Source organism: Urocampus carinirostris, chromosome 17, assembly GCF_059441175.1.
Source record: "Urocampus carinirostris isolate Australia breed hairy pipefish chromosome 17, RoL_Ucar_1.0, whole genome shotgun sequence".
Taxonomy (NCBI): Eukaryota; Metazoa; Chordata; class Actinopteri; order Syngnathiformes; family Syngnathidae; genus Urocampus; species Urocampus carinirostris.
The window spans coordinates 5,509,854-5,526,957 of record NC_142365.1 but is presented as its reverse complement, the minus strand read 5'-3'; the positions used below and the strand labels follow the sequence as shown (position 1 = coordinate 5,526,957).

Here is a 17,104-nt window from a genome sequence, read left to right as displayed (position 1 = left end):
ATCCGATTTAGACAGCATCGGGTCAAATCATTTATTAACAAATATAAACACAAAACTGACATAACACTTTCAATATATTTAATTAATGTCCTTCAAAGTCTGATTCATCATCAGATACACCAAAGAGTTGTTGTTTCTTTCATGCATTTTTTTTTCTGGTGTGATAATGACATAAAATTGAATGTGAGTTATACATGAATAAATACAATACTCCTGCCCGTGCGAACTACACTGATTTCAATTCAAACGCACCACCTCAAGTGAGAAGTCTCACAGTACCCCCCTCAGCACCTCAGAACATTTCTCCTCAGATCCTCATAACTCAAGTAGGTCACCCTTTTTCATTTCAAAATGGTAAATTTCTCATGAAGGTGAGAGATTTGTATTTGTGTTTTAAGGTTTAAATTAGGGAAAAGGGGGTTACGGCTAAGGAAACCCTATGTTGACAATATCAGCAGAAAATATAAATATGAGCCATTTCATGCGAGGTGTGCAGGTGACAGCAAAATAAAAAAGACAGATGACAACGCTGAGCATTTGGTGAATAATTATCTATTTAGTTTGACCATTTAAAACGAATCAAAAACACAGGACAAAGTCTCATGACACTGGTTAAAAAACACTGTTCAGCAGGCTTACAAATTCGTTGGTTACAAGGCAAACGTCTAAAACCATTTACTTTATCTGAGAAAACTATCCAAGAGTTTTATTAAGTTGACAAAATTATGAGTAAGATTTTGTCCTTATTTTCTTTTGTGAAACCAAAACCAATGTGACAGTCTTTTACTTTCTTTTACGCATTAAGCGCCATTACGACTGGGGACGTCAAACCTGAATTTTTAGAATTCCTTTATTAAGTTAGGTTGTCATGAACGTCCCGAATTGAGTACTTGAATGTATTTTTCTGCTACGACATTATTGAAGTAATCGCGTTTGTTTTCGTTCACACGCATTAAAATTTGAATTGAGTTGCACAAAGTTTTGAAATCACATAATAACAACATAATTTATACAGTATTTGTAACATTTATGAAGAGTGTTTTCAGCAATGGAAAATCGCACAACTTTAATTATTTTAGAAACTAATTGGTAGGACAATTAATCCATTTGATGGTCAAACTGGTATTTTTATTTCCCATTTTGCAGGAAATTCGTTGTGCACAATAAGTGAAGAGGGGTGTGTACAGTTTTGATGCGGGGCGTAAAAGCAATACGTTTATAGACTGCGATTCCAACAAACTTTGACATGTTGGATTAAAAACCTTTTTTTTTAGATAAATATTTGTCGTAAATATGTTCTAGCGAGGGCGGCACGGCGGCTGAGTGTTTAGCAGGCACTGATCTGAGGTCATGGGATCAAATACAGCTACCAGCCTTCCTGTGCGGAGTTTGCATGTTCTCCGGGCACTCCGGTTTCCTCCCATGTTCCAAAAACATGCATGTCAGGTTAACTGGCCAGTCCAAATTGTCCCTAGGTGTGTATAAGTGAGTTGTCTGTCTCTGTGTGCTCTGCGACTGGTTGGCAACCAGTTCAGGGTAGCCCGAGGACAGCTCCATCACCCCCGCGACCCTACTGAGGTATAGCGGTGCAGATAATGGATGGATAGATGGATGTTCTAGCAAACTGAAAAGACCCACAGAAAGCAAAGGTGGAGGTCGTGTGAAGGAATGAAAATCCTTATTTGAATCCTAAATCGATTGTCGTATTTCAGACTCGGGCCGTGTTAAATTGTCTGCTGGACTCGACAACGAGAGACCTTTATTTTTTGCACAGGAAAAGCAGAGGAACCGAATCGCGCGTATTCTGAGAAAGTCCGATTCATCATGTGAACTCTGACGCGCTCTCACATTAGCAGGGGCGCTGCCTCCCAGTTAATTATGGCGGAGAGTGTGATGAGGTCATGTGGGTGAGAGAGAGGGGTGGTGTTTTCTAATGACTCTCTTTTCGAGCAATTCTTCGATGCCACTTCCTACCTCATTTTCTCCGCGTTCAAGTCCAGTTTTGGTGTAATAAGTACAGTACAGATAATGTTTGATCTAATACTCTTATCCAGGGAGCACCAAAGTGGTGCCTGTGAGCTCAAGGTAGCCCCCTAAGAACAGCAAAGTAGCCCGCGGACCTTTTCAGAAATAAAAAAGGTGTCCAACAAAAGGGTCAATGTGAATTTCTAATTAAATTTTTGACTACCATGAATCTCTGCTCCACAAAGGTTTCTGACCCCTGCTTTAATCTCTGTCTTAATATGTCAAATTCAACTAATCTCTAAGCATGGTGGTCTGATAAAATTTTCAAGCATTATACAGTGAGTAATGGTTTCGAGGATGTAAAAAAAATATAACGGTACAAACTTATTTTAGTCAGAATGAAAAATCCAGTTGATAATGCTCAAATATTGTACTAAAAGATTATTTCAAATCACATGGGCCTAGTATTCTCTAATCACAAAGAGTTAGACGATTTAAATTAAATTTTTACACAAAGGTGGGTGCGGTTCACATCATTTTCAAGGCGTTAAGACAAATAATACTTAAACATCAATAACTTTCTCAACGTATTGATGAATCGGAAAAAGAAAATATAAAAATGATAAATACAATCGTGTCGATATTTTGCATTTCATTTACCGTAAATTCCGGACTATAGAGCGCACCTGATTATAAGCCGCACCCACCACATTTCGGGACGAAAACCGATTTTGTACATACACAAGCCGCACCTGTATATTAGCCGCATGCGCCCACATTAAAAGATGCAACACAAACACAAAATTAACCCATACCCGACACAGTCCAAAAATCACAGCCGGCAAAATGAACGGAAAATGATACCGGTAGTTAGTTTGATGCAGACCTGCAGAGTCCGGGTGCCCGTTGAAAGTAATCCAAGGAAAAAAGTGTATATTTCCAAAGGTAAGGGTGGGAAAAATACATATCCACTATTGTCGGCCGCGTCCACAAACACTTCTCACCTTTACTCCACTTCCTGTCAGCCCGCGTTTGCCCCGCCCCTTCTTTCTCATTTGCTCGTGCAAAACATATCAGAATAAGTTTCTAAAATAAATACATTACATAAATATACAGTTGCACATACATATTATACATGGTTACACATATTTACAAAGAAAGACGGTACACCGAGAGAGTTTTCAAAGCTTTAATAATAATATTATAACTTTCATCCCAAACCGTGCCTGTGAAGGGTAGCAAAACACTACTATCAACACGCTCGCTACACAGTAGACAGGTCTGTTAAAAAAACATTCTGTACATGTAGAAACTACGGTAAATCGTCCTCATCTTCCTCCTTACAACTGACATCATCAAAATCGTCTTCCTTCAGTAAGACACTTTGTCATATAGACGTCGTCCCACGCTTCTTTGTTCAAAAGCACGCAAGCAACACGCTCGCAAAGTAAAGTTTACGTGCAGTAGCTCTGTTTCCTTCTCTATCGGACTGCTCGATTGCGTTTAGCTTGAAAGTTGCGTCATGTGCCTTTCTTTTTGCAATTTGCATGATGAGGGTATGTCTACGCTAATTTAATTTGTGCACAAGCTAAGAAGTTGCAGTCTTCCTCGGCGCATATATTCCACTGGTCTAAATCTTACCATTTGCACTCGAGCGCCGCTGGCGGCCGTTAATTACATAAATTGGCCGCATCACTGAATAAGCCGCAGGGTTGAAAGTTTGGGGAAAAAGTAGCGGCTTATAGTCCGCAATTTACGATAATAACCAATGAGCCCTCAATCACAGTTCTCTGATCCATTAACTACATGAGTAGTTGGGGCACCAATGAGGACGCAACTCTGGACAGATTTCAAAATCCTGCTTCATTATCTTATCAATCTTGTGAAAGCAGGTGCATATTTTGTATTCCCATATAAAACCATCTTGGTCTCCTTTGATTTACTTCTGCTCTGTAGATCCTCTTCAACATTCGCTCCTTATCCATCCTCTCCGTGTAAGGAGGAAGGAGAACAAGAGGAAGGCCGCAATTGACGTGGTTGGATGGTGTTATGAGTGCACTTCAGGAAAGAGGTCTAAATATAGTAGAAGCTAGAGCTCTTGTTGGTGATAGGAATGAGTGGAGAGGTGTTGTAAAAGGATAGTGGGATGTTTGGATGCGTTCTAAGAGATGGGACAGGTGTATGATGCGGCAGGGGTAAACCAGTGAAAGCTGTCGGGCCCTGCTGTTGAACAGAAGTGTGTGTTGTGTCACCCTGACCCGAGTGACACGGCCGGTTTCTTGTGTCCCGTTTCTTCCGGAGGGACGAAAGCATGACCAACTTGGGTGCCGAGGTGCTTAACTTGTTTGGGTTTTTGGGCATTTGGGTTGGCCATGGTCCAAACATTTTTGTCTTTTTTGCTACTTTTACCCTTTTTTTATTTTCTTTGTTTTTGTTTGTGTTTGTCTCGCTGTCGGTCACCCCTCTCAAGGGATATGACCAGGGTAGATAGATAGATAGATAGATAGATAGATAGATAGATAGATAGATAGATGGATATATAACCAACATCCACATGCATATTTTGGGAAAGGTCAATTTGTTGGTTCTCTTTTGACTTGGTTGAAATTCTCATTGATTTAGGAGGTGAACAAACATTCTCTTTAAGCACAGATGGACATCCTCGATAAGAATCATTTAGGCTCGAATTTCATGTCTGTTGTGTTTGCTATCACTTGCAAACACCTGTGGAAGACCTCGGCAGCCCTAAATTGGGAGAAGCTGCACACTTTGATAAGCCCCTTCCTTTAAGCCGAAGCACGGTGCCGTAGAGCCAGTCCAGATATGTGTTAATCAGGAGATTACCTAAGAGCTGCATTGATATACTGTGCAGAATTTTTGGGGTCTTTTTTTAATCGAAGACGGGCGTAGATTTATCAGACATGACGCTCTTTTTGCTGATCTCACTCAGAAGTGGCCTGCAGAGACCTTGTTGTAAAAAGCCATAGAAGGTAAAAGATGGTAGGATAGATGTTGTAAAGGAGTCGTAACCTTTTGGTCCCTTCTCATTTTTTTGACGCCACTGGTTATTACAATGTCTTTTCTTCCCTGGGTTACGCCATTTACCTGTGAGTTACGCTATTTACACCTAACACATATTATCATTGTAGATGAACTCAACCATTCATTGGGTTTAGAACCTCAGCAAATGAGCTGTGTTGGAATTGACTTAAATAGGTTAAGGTGTGATTGCGTTCTTGAGTGCATCCAGAACGACTTGGAAGCGTGCTGAGAGTTTGATTTGCGTTTTGCCTCCCTTCGTGCTGTAGGTACAATAACAAAACAACCTAATGACCTTCACACTTCCACGGGTTGAAAACAATAAACAAAAGGTAAATGCCATGTGTTAAGCTTCTTAATCGCGCTACTTGCCCGCATTCGCGCAGATAATCCTGTAGCCAATAAAACCTAATGTTCCAAGGTAGAAGCACATTCCCATTTACAGGGTTTTGTTCCATCTCTTCCAGTTGGGGCTACTGCGGGGAGAAAAATAAAATGACTAATTTAGGGCACGTTTCAAAGGAGAGATCATATATCTCATCTATTAGATGACTACATATTGGTTATGAGATGATTTGGCAACTGTTTGTAGAGGTAGATTTCTTTGAGAAATTCTGAAAATACTACAGCAAATACTTGGCCAATTACGCTTATGTGGATTTCAGATCAAGATAATCTGACTTAAACACCTTGACGGCTAAATATGTCCAAAATGTTTCGACCAGGGTGATTAGCTGTGAACCCAATTTGGTAATTATTTCTCTGGTCTAATCTTGGATAACCCACATGTGTGCATCCTCATGCCATGAGGCTCTTTAACTCTACCCGGCAGAGTAAAAGCCCACATTAAACCACACCACCTACATTTCATATTACCAAATTTTATTGCAATATGTATTCTGTGTAGCACTATTTAGATATTCTATATAACACGCTACAGTGGGCATTTGCACGTCACACTGGGTGTTTGTATATTGTATTCTTTTTGCTTTATTATTGTATTGTTCTCAGCTCAGGGATGCTGCTGGAAATGTGAATTTCCCTTCGGGGATGAATAAAGTATCTATCTATCTTATTTTTTACTCTACAGAGTTTCTTTTACCCCGCAAAATATTGCCAACATTTTTGCCCAATTCTGACTCGGTTTGACCCAAGTTAGTGTGTAAATGTTCTTGAATTTCAGTTTTTTACAATCGTACCATAAATTTATCTCGTTTTACAATATAGATATTGAATTAAAACTTTTGATTGTATGCAATTCATAAAAAAAGGACAGAGTAATCACTAAATCAAAGAATTTAAACAATGGTTTGTTGTAGCCCTCTTTCGTATGCAATCTAACACAATATATTGACACGCATCAGAGAAACAGTTACAAGCTGTTGTAATGGTGGTCTGCGTAGCCCTTTGAGACTCTTATTTTGATAAAGATATATCCAAATAGACGTGACTTGACATAGTTAAAGAGGCTTGAAAGCACATTTAATATCATTATAACGTTTGCGTTACCAACTGACTTCTGCTGTTGTGGAATTAGACTTTTGCGTGTGTATTGATCTCCCCTCGTCCCTTCCATACATTCTTTTGTTTTTATTTTCCCAATTTTTAACGATGTGTCGAAGAGCTAGGGCCTCACAACTGGATTTTGCAAAATAGGACACAATTAATAATATGTAATTGATCATACAGATGATCTAGGTCAGGGGTGTCAAACTCATTTTAACTCAGACACATTTTGTCGGGGGCCGGACTAGTAGATTAAAGAGAAAGAAAAAGAGAGATAAAAAGATAAGAGAAAGAGGGAGGGAAAAAGAGAGAGGGCGGGACAAAGAAAGAAAAAGAGAGAAAGGGGAAAAAGCGTGAAAAACAAAAGATAAAAAGTTGTGAGAGAGTGGGAAAAGAAAGGGAGAGGAAGAAAGAAATCCAAAGGGAAATAGAAAGACAGAAGGAGAGAAAAGAGAAAAGAAAGCGTGAAGGGTATGAAGAGAGAAAGAGAAAAGGGAAAAAGGAAGTTAGAGCAAAAGAGGTTAAAAGACACAGAGAGAGAAAGAGACAAAGGGCAACAATGGAAGAGAAAAAGAGAGACACAGAGAATGAGAGAGACAGAGACAGAGTGGGAGAAAAGGGGTGGAAAAGAGAAAGAAAGAGAGAGAGAGAGAGAGAGAGAGAGAGAGAAATAAATACAAGTACAGTGTCTTTGTTCGAGGCACCTGGCTTTGGCAACATCAAGTTGACATATTTCAACCTGCAGCTTGTTTTTCTCTTGCACTTTTCTGAGTGTTGTCTTGCGGGCCAGATTCAAACCCTTAGCGGGCCTGATCTGGCCCGCGGGCCGCCTGTTTGACACCTGTGATCTAGGTGAACTTGACACATCAGGGCAATTTCTGCAACTTTGCTTATCTAGCACAAAAGACCAGTGTTTATTTCTTACTTTTTTGGGTTTGACGGACTCAGCTTGCTGACAGTTTTGAACCAAAAAACACCATATAAAAAAAAAAAAGGAAAAAAAACATGGGAAACAATCGCTGTATTTCACCTGCCCTTAATTTCACATTCCTCAAAGGAGTCATTCATCATAAGTTGTGACCTAAAAAGAGTAGACCGCAGTATTCCTCTAAAGAATTGGATTGACTGTTCTCTTTGGCTGTTATTTTTAACATTCATTTAATTGTTGTATATTATTGGCGAGCAGGGTTGGGTAGGGTTACTTTAACTGGATTACTTTTGGATTACTCCAATAGCAAATATGCTAATAAAAGACAAAAGAAACTAAATAGGAATAAAATGATGACTCACAACACGTGCTAAGCTTTCTCTCCTGGCTTTGATCTCTTTGATCTCCGGCAAAACTAACATAAAATGCGACAGAAACAAAATGAAAATAAATCCAAACAGCTTGCCAACATCATTTTTGCTGTTCCATGTATTCCGTTACTCCCCAAGCCTGCACAAAATTGAGTAATTTCATTCATATTTAGTTTCTTTTGTTTTTTATTAGCATATTTGGTATTGGAGTCATCCAAAAGTACCGTAAATTCCAGACTATAGAGCGCACCTGATTATAAGCCGCACCCACCACATTTTAAGAGGATAACCACTTTTGTACTTACACAAGCCGCACCTGTATATAGGCCGCATGCGCCCACATTAAAACAGTTACCACAATCACAAAATTAACCCAAGCTCGACCCGCGATTGTAACTGAATATAAAGTACACAGTCCAAGAACCACAGCTGGCAAAATGAACGGAAAATGATATCGGTACTTAAGGTTTGATGCAGACCTGCAGAGTCCGGGTCCCGTTAAATAATCCAAGGAAAAAAAAAAGTATATTTCCAAAGGTAAGTGTGGGAAAAATACATATACACTATTGTCCGCTGCGTCCACAAACACGTCTCACCTTTACTCCACTTCCCATCAGCCCCCGTTTTTGATTCGCCCGTGGAAAACATCAGAATAAGTCTCTAAAATAAATACATTACAAAAATATACAGTTGCAAATACATATTATACATGGTTACACATATTTACAAAGAAAGACGGTACACCGAGAGAGTTTTCAAAGCTTAAATAATAATATTATAACTTTCATCCCAAACCGTGCCTGTGAAGGGTAGCAAAACGCTACTAAGAACACGCTCGCACCACAGTAAATGGATCTGTTAAAAAATTATACGGTACTTGGGAAATCACGGTAAACCGTCCTCATCTTCCTCCTTACAACTGACACCATCAAAGTCGTCTTCCCTGGTATGGGGAAGACGACTTTGTCATATAGAAGTCGTCCCACGCTTCCTTATTCTAAAACACGCTAGCAACACACTCGCAAAGCAAAGTTTACGTGCAGTAGCTCTGTTTCCTTCTTTATCGGACCGCTCGATTGCTTTTAGCTTGAAAGTTGCGTCATGTGCCTTACCTATTGCAATTTACATGGTGAGGATATGTCTACGCTAATTTAAATTGTGCACAAGCTAAGAAGTTGCAGTCTTTCTCGGCGCATATAGTCCACCGGTCTGAATCTCACCCTTTGTACTCGAGCGCCGCTGGCGGTTGTTAGAAAAATTACATAAATTGGCTGCATCACTGAATAAGCCGCAGGGTTGAACGTTTGGGAAAAAAGTAGCGGCTTATAGTCCGGAATTTACGGCAATTGAAAGTAATCCAGTTAAAGTAACCCTACCCAACCCTGTTGGCGAGTATAGACAACCGTGCTTAATATACTGCACGTCAAATCAATCATAGGTCCCTGATCTAAAAGGAAGACAGGGAAATTCTTAAATTTAGTATTGTGAGCATGACATGTTGTCTTGAAGCAAACAAGGCACACCTAATAATTGAATTTCAATTGGCTGAGCCAAAGGGTAAGTGCTAAAATAAATTTCTAAATGAAATTTATTTCAAGCAGGGTTTCCATATCGAGGTGTTATTGAATTCATTTCTCATTTTGACCCGATTTAGCAAGCGATAACCGTAATAACGGAGACTGGCAGGAATGATGGCAATGACAAAGCACATCATGGTTTCCCTTCAAACGCATTAAAAGCCAGTCAGGCTCGTTGGCTTAATTGAGCCGTGCAGATGCTTTCTTCGCTTCATTTTGTTTCTGCTGCTTTCCCCAGCAGGCTACGCATTTCTGAAATGGATCCATCTGCAGGAAAGATATACCATTTTTGGGAACTGCAAATGGTTCCAAGTAAAGGTGGAGCAACTCATTGGTTAATGAACAACCTATTGATTATCACATACCTAAGACTTATAACATTGGTAAAAATGGCGGCGCCCTCTGTTGGCTGCGGCTGCATCGGCTCGCTACAACGGGTCAGGTGTATCGACATTTCGTTCTGTGTACATTGTTACAAAGAATGACAATACAAAGGAAATTATTATTATTATTATTATTATAACCAGCTAAACTAAAAAACTTGAACCAAAATCTGAATGATCTGCATTTTTATAGCGCTTTTTAAGTCAATGACTTCCCAAAGCGCTTTAGAGTGTGCTTCACATTTCCCAATAGCGGCCTCGTATTGCAGCCACGTAAGACGCTGACCTGCTTATTGGGGGTATTAGGGGTTCAGTGTCTTACCCAAGGAAACTTTGACATGTAACACGGACAAGCCGGGATTCAAACTGGGATCCCTTGATCCCAAGACGAGCGCTCTACATCCTGAGCTACTACCGCCCCAAAATGTGTTTTTTAATATACGGACTTAAATGACAGATTTGGATTCCATACGATTGATGATTTGTTTATATTTGTCCAATCTCCATTTTTCCATATAACTAAGCTGGACCTCATTGAGCTTTTTATACATTAAAATCATTGATGGTTATAGCACCAATGCAAATGCACAAATGGAAATAAGATACGTTGAGTGTATCCTGGAAGAATTCATTGGTATGTACTTCGGATGTCACCTCGTGATTGATTATAAGTGCAAGGTTGATGTGACCCCCCCCCAACCCTCCTTCCTATCCTAGCGTGACATACCTTCATACCAGCAAAATTAATGGGAAAATTAAGCTAATAACCTAACAAGCACAAGATGTGCACGCATGCTCATCCGATGCATCCTGCTTGTTATTTGGAGGCGTAGCCAGCCTGGGATTCTCATTTTCTCCGTGTCATATTCAATCAGTGAATCCCGGTCGGAGCAGCAGCCACTCTCCAACATAACGACGATGGCTAGTCAAACCGTAGCTCTTGTGAATGACCTCTGTATTTATTGTTTTGGAAACATTTTTTTGTGCGATTGTACTGAAAATTATTATTACCGTATTTTCCGCACTATAAGGCGCACCGGGTTACTGGGCGCACCCTTAAAAAATAGTTTTTGGTCCTATATTTTCCATACATAAGGCGCACCGGATTATAAGGCCCTACAATGGGAATGTCGACAAAACAGTCAGATAGTTCAGTCAAACTTATTACCCACATAACATTCCGAAAGCTTGCAAAGAAGCAAATACGTGTCTTAGACATGTACGGAAACAGTGTCTGTACGACGTCACCAATCACTCAAATGCATCGTTCCAAATATCATTCGGAAGGTTAAAGTCTTGGGATTCAAGAAATGCCAAACATTTCTTAGTTTCCATTTCATTTTTTGCTGGCAACTGTGTGGACAGCAAAGTAAGAATTTTATTGTGTAGGGAAACGGGGTTCTTTACTGTGCATATGACAATAAACACTTTGAATTGTATTTAGTTTAAAAATAGACTCATCACAGAAACATCAAGATCGTTCTAAAACAAGATACCGGTAAATTATAAAGCCGCATAGCTCACCTAAGTTCTCTTGCAGCCATCACGTTCAATAATGATACGTAACCATGGTCTTCTTACAACCGTAAGTGTAGTAAATCCAGGAGAAAAAAATATTTACAAATACAGAATAGTAAAACATGTTTTTTCTATGCCGTAGTGCAACCCAACGTGTGATTCACATTCATCTTTTTCAGCCAATTGCAGGCTTTGTTTCGCCCCTTTAGCCTATGCGAGCCTGTAAATGATAAAAAGGATCCGCCCCCTTAACCTCCGAATAACTTTAGCCAATAGTGACTGATTCAAATGATGATTGACAGATTGGTTAGGAAATGAAACGCCGGTATATAAATCCAAGCATACACCGCGGACGAGTTCGCCTTCGGGGTAAAATCTAATCGGCGGCTGCTTGCCTTAGTTGCAAGACCTTGCGACTTAATATTGATCCATATATAAGGCGCACTGTATTATAAGGCGCATGGTCGGCTTTTGAAAAAAATAAAGGCTTTTAGGTGCACCTTATAGTGCGGAAAATACGGTACATATTTATATAAATATAATTTTCAAGTATAATGAAGGGATAGCTTCAAAAACTTGACAAATGGTGGTCACAATCAGACTGGGAATATAATTTTGGCAAGTGTGTCAATCTTATAAAGAAAGACCTATTAGCGCCTCTGTTGGTTGCAGTAGAGTTGCGCACCCCGATTGTCCTAAATTGCTTCAAGTCAATTCCACATAATCGACCAATGAACAACTCATCGATAATACATCTATCTCTTGTCTGGATACTGTTGGACACTGATCAGGGCTAATGAATAGGATTTTCCCAATGGCCCACTGCCCAGTCAAATGAATGAATGTATTTAACGCTTTGAAAAGAAGCTCCGTCAATTGAGCGTTGACGTGGAAAATGATCTGCATAAAGGACCACACAATGTCGCTAATGATTCTCAGAGAGGAAGACAACCCCCAAATATACTTGACAATAAAATTGTCTTTGGAGTGACGCTAGTTGAAATGTGGCTACGAATGTGAGTAAAGCAGTGAAAGCCTATTCAAAGGATTGCTTGATTTACGGGTTTCCTCATCCGATTGGATAAAGATTCCACATCAAGTGCTAAAAACGTGTCATATTGAGCTGATGTAATCCCAATAGTAAAATTACTCAGTTCCATTATTCAAGTCAAGTCAAATCATGTTTATTTGTATAGCCCTTAATCACAAAATGTCTCAAAGCGCTGCACAGACCACAGATTATTGCAAACTACTGACTATTATGACACCATCCCGATCTAAAACCTACATGAGGGCAAATAATACACAGATGTTGTCAACATAAAATATAGGTTATTCATATGCTATAGAATAGAAGTGTGTTTTAAGCATAGATTTAAACATTTAAACATTGAAAACGTACAAACGTTATGATTAAAAATAGAAAATAATTAAAACAACATCGAGTAGAATCTACCTAAAGAAGGATCAAAACCTATATTTAATGTTTGTAATTCTACTGACACCAAATCTGGTAATATCCTTTTTTGGGTAATACTATGGGCCAAAATATTGTTGATGCCTGAATACAGGGAATACACTGAAACAATATTTCCTACTTCTCGCTAAATTGTTTCAAGCTTGCTATAAAATGTACAAATGTGTCAGGAGCAGAACGGAGACAGGACCTACTTGCGTTATGTCGTTCTCAATTTTATTGGGAAGAAAGGAAAGGATTGCACACACGATCCGGTGATCGCTGGTCGCGGGAAGCAGGTCGCTCTGAACGCGGAAGTGGCACTTCCGTGGCGAGCGATGGCGGTGTCGGGAACGGAAAAAAACGGGTCAGTAGCCGGGACAGGAGAGCAAAAAACGGGTTGAAGTTGAGAAACGGACAGGAGCAAAAACAGGTGGGAGTCTGGGTCGAAAAAGGCTTGCCTAGTGTTAACTGAGGTTCGCAGACGGACTGACACCAGGTGAAAGAAAATAGTGAGAGGGGAGCCAATCAGGCAGTTGGCGCCAAATGGTGCTTCGCATCAGTAATCATGACAAAATGTTCACCTCTAACTAAATAAAATCTTAGAATTGTATTGATAAACCAAGAAATTAGAATCAGTTGGACAACAAATGTCAGTTTTATTTTGTTCACGATGGGGGAAAAACTCGTATTGTTTTGTCGTTGATGTGCACTTAATCATCCATCAAAATAATTCCAGTTTTTATCTTAAGCAGAACAAAAAATGCTTTCTACTTTGAAAAGCACAACATTTGTCTTAATGCTGCTTGATTATGCACCATTTATGAACCTTTAAATGCTTTGATTGGTTCATGAAAAGTCCCATTTGGGTCCATTAAACAATTAATCCTTTGGTCGAAAACGTCAATTTCTTTTCTTCTGTACAAAGAATGTACATGTTAATGAAATGTTTTGACTCCATGTTTTTTCTCTTTTCCTCAGATTGATCCGAAGGTTGCCTTTCCACGTCGCGCCCAGCCTAAGGTAAGAAGAATAAATTGGTTGCCGGGCCTCCTCCAAGAAAATGATTATGTCTGGTGTCAGCAAGCGTCCCTAATTTTCTGTGGCCGCACAGCAGATTCAAAGAGGCAGCGCTTGTCTGTTTGCTTTAGAGAAATAGCTCGTCTGGCTCCATTGTCCTCACATTGTTTCTGCCCCGCACATTTAAAAATATCTCTTTGCTTCATCGTCACTGTTTTCATGCTCCCCCTCCTCACGCCATTGTATGGAAAGAAACCCATTTGGCAAAATGGATTTATTTGCATCGGGGAGCCCGACGCCTCGCCATTGTTTAACGGCGAAAAGCTTTTGAAAGTCGAATCGGGAGAAGACAATGTTACGGGTAAAATGTGCAGGATTGGCGGAGCGTGTCCTGGTGAATGGCGGTTGAGGGATAAATGGTCTCTTTTAAAGATGGGCAAATATGTAATGGGTGTTTTTCTTTGAGATTGCAAGTCAAAGGGGATAGATTGACTTTTTTTTGAAAGACGTTCATTTGTGGACGTTACAATTAGCATGGAGACGAAACTCCAATCACGTTGGTGATTCATGTGATCTTTGCTCTTGATTGCCAGTCTTGAGCGTGTCTATTGACAATTAAATATGCAACGGGTGCAGATGGTGCCGCTGCACAGTCGAGAGCTTTGTTGACATGCCCTCTTGCACCATCTCCCCTTTGCATTTGGTGTGAAACTACAGTGTAGTAGGACATTTTTACTCTTCGCTCTTGGGACTCGAGAAGACATTTTTTTTATTTTTTTTTAAGCGTAATCACGTTTGAAGTGTGGTGCCTTCAGCCAGTGTGCAATGTGCTAGCTTCCTAAACTAGACAAAGGAAATTGTGGTTTCTTCATTTTCCTCATGTTGAAGTTTTTTGAGTTTTTCCTTGCCCTCATGTTGGTTCCAGATCAGGGGATGGTGTAATAATAGTCTGAAAAAATAGTCTGTGTAATAACCTGTGAAGCCCTTTGAGACTCTTTGTGATTAAGGGCTATACAAATAAAAATGACTTGACTTGACTTGATTTATTAATAAATCAGTGCTAGTCCGGAGCCTTTGCTCTGAAAATGCTGGTCTACTAGTGATCCCAAGAGCCAGGAAGAGATCCGCAGGTTCGAGAGCCTTCTCCATTCGGGCCCCGGTGCTGTGGAATGCTCTTCCCCCGATTCAATCTGCAACCTCAGTGGAATTGTTTAAATCTAAGCTTAAAACACACTTCTATTCTATAGCATAAGAATAACCTATATTTTATGTTGACGATATCTGTGTATTATTGGCCCTCATGTAGGTTTTAGATCAGGGGATGTGTTCATAATAGTCTGTAGTTTGCAATAGTCTTTGATCTGTGCAGCCCTTTGAGACTATTTGTGATTAAGGGCTATACAAATAAACATGACTTTACTTGACTAGTCCTCATCTCATCAGTTTCACAATTGTCCAATCTAGAACCCAGTGGACGTAATGTATGTAGTGGTAAGATCGAACCTAAGAAATCCAGCCTGACCGGGTTGGTGGGTATAAAAGCCCGAACCCGACCGATTACTCTTGATTTGGGGGCCAGGCCTGGAGTAACCCTGAAGCTGCATTTTAGCGCCTAAGTGTGTGCTTCAGCATCGAAGTGACTTCTTCGTCTTAAGCATGCACGGCGCCGAAATGCAGCTTCGAGGTGCAGCTTCAGGTTTCCTTTGGCTAGGTCACTCAAATCAAGTGTGCACTTCGGCGCTGGAGTACGCATGGCCCCGAAGCCAGACCCCGGCACCAAAGTACGCGTGGTGCTTAGGTGCAGCACTGAACTGTTAAGAGTACAATTGCTTTATTACTATATTACTTAAGTACAAGTAAAAATTAGTCATCCAAATAATCAAATGAGCAAATGTAAATGCACGCTCTGCAGATCCTCCACGGAAAAAACAACAAAAAAGAAACGCAAGAGAGATGCCCAGCCCGACCCGACCTAATGATTGACATTTCATGCCCAAACGAGGCCCGACTATCGAGCCGGGTTAGGGTCTGAGCCCGAGATCTCACCTTTATACTGTATACTGGTAGACTTCTACGTATTTTATACACAAATTTGATAATTCTATTTACAACGATGCAAATTCATAAAAAAAAAAACAAAAAAACTAGTTCTTAAATCATTATCACACTGATTTTATTTGATACAGATACAAATGTAGAGAAATAACAAAACAGGGATTATAAGTCTGAATACGTACAATTTTTATTAGCTCAAACTAAGCATTTTTATTGACAACTGTTGTTAAATACTTGCGGTCACGCGTTAATTTTTCAGGGCGTCCATACTACTTCCCACAATGCCTTTTTCTTCATTCAGTTCAGAATCTCATGTGCTTCCTAAATACTTTGTGAGTCTGTGATACAGTACCGCATTTCAATGGTTCCCAACCTTATCTGTACCATGGACCAGTTTCACGTCTGGCAATAACCCTGCAGCCCGGCCCAATAACAACCTAAACGACGTGGTACCATGACTTAAAAAATAGTGTGAGGATGACCTAAAACCTAATGCCGGTTTGTGTGTTGTCTTTATCCCTAGTCGTCAAGTAGGTATGACCCAGTGCTCTCTGGATCCGGGTTTGATTACCATCAGCGATATATTTAGACAATCAATCAATGCACAAATATCATGTATACAGTGGAACGTCGGTTCTCGACCATAATCCGTTCCAGAACCCTGTTCGAAAACCGATTTGTTCGATCACCGAAATCATTTTTCCCATTAAAAATAATGTAAATCGTTTTAATCCGTTCCAACACCCTCAATGTTTAACTTGAATGTGTAGCATAAACATAAAGCTAACCCAGGCTAATCGTACGTTTGCGTTATCGTAATCTTCCGTACGAAAGATTACGCTAACATGAACGTGTAAAAATAAGAAAATCAGGTCGTTTACAAGTCATTTAGCACCCGGGTCTCCACAACAAGTGGTGAGCGGTTCATTGGAAAGGGGGCTCCGTTCCAACACCCTGAATGTTTACCTCGAATGTTCAACGTAAACAAAGCTAACCCAGGCTAATCGTACTTTCGCGTTATCGTAATTTTCCGTACGAAATATTACGCTAACATGAACGTGTAAAAACGTTCGAACTCCGATTTTTTGACCGAACAGCGAAGCAAGAATTTCTTGAAATTTTTGGTCGGACTCCGATTTGTTCGAACTGAGAGGCGTTCGAAAACCGAGGTTCCACTGTATATTTTTTTTAGTGCAACCGTAGCCCTTACTCCAGTTAATTATATGCACCTTATATTCCGTGGCGTTTTATAAATGAGAAAAAATACACATTTTTGGGGTGCGCCT

At 40.0% G+C, this 17,104-nt stretch overlaps 1 protein-coding gene across 4 annotated transcripts in view; it reads left to right on the top strand.

The window, feature by feature from the left end:
* The window catches only part of msi2b (musashi RNA-binding protein 2b), a 576,812-nt gene that overhangs the window by 13,760 nt on the left and 545,948 nt on the right, over positions 1-17,104 (top strand). For all 4 annotated transcript variants that reach the window (XM_088320755.1, XM_088320758.1, XM_088320756.1 and 1 more), the window contains exon 5: positions 13,725-13,766. In XM_088320755.1, coding sequence (XP_088176881.1) covers positions 13,725-13,766 — 42 coding nt within the window. The remainder of the gene's footprint in view (positions 1-13,724; positions 13,767-17,104) is intronic.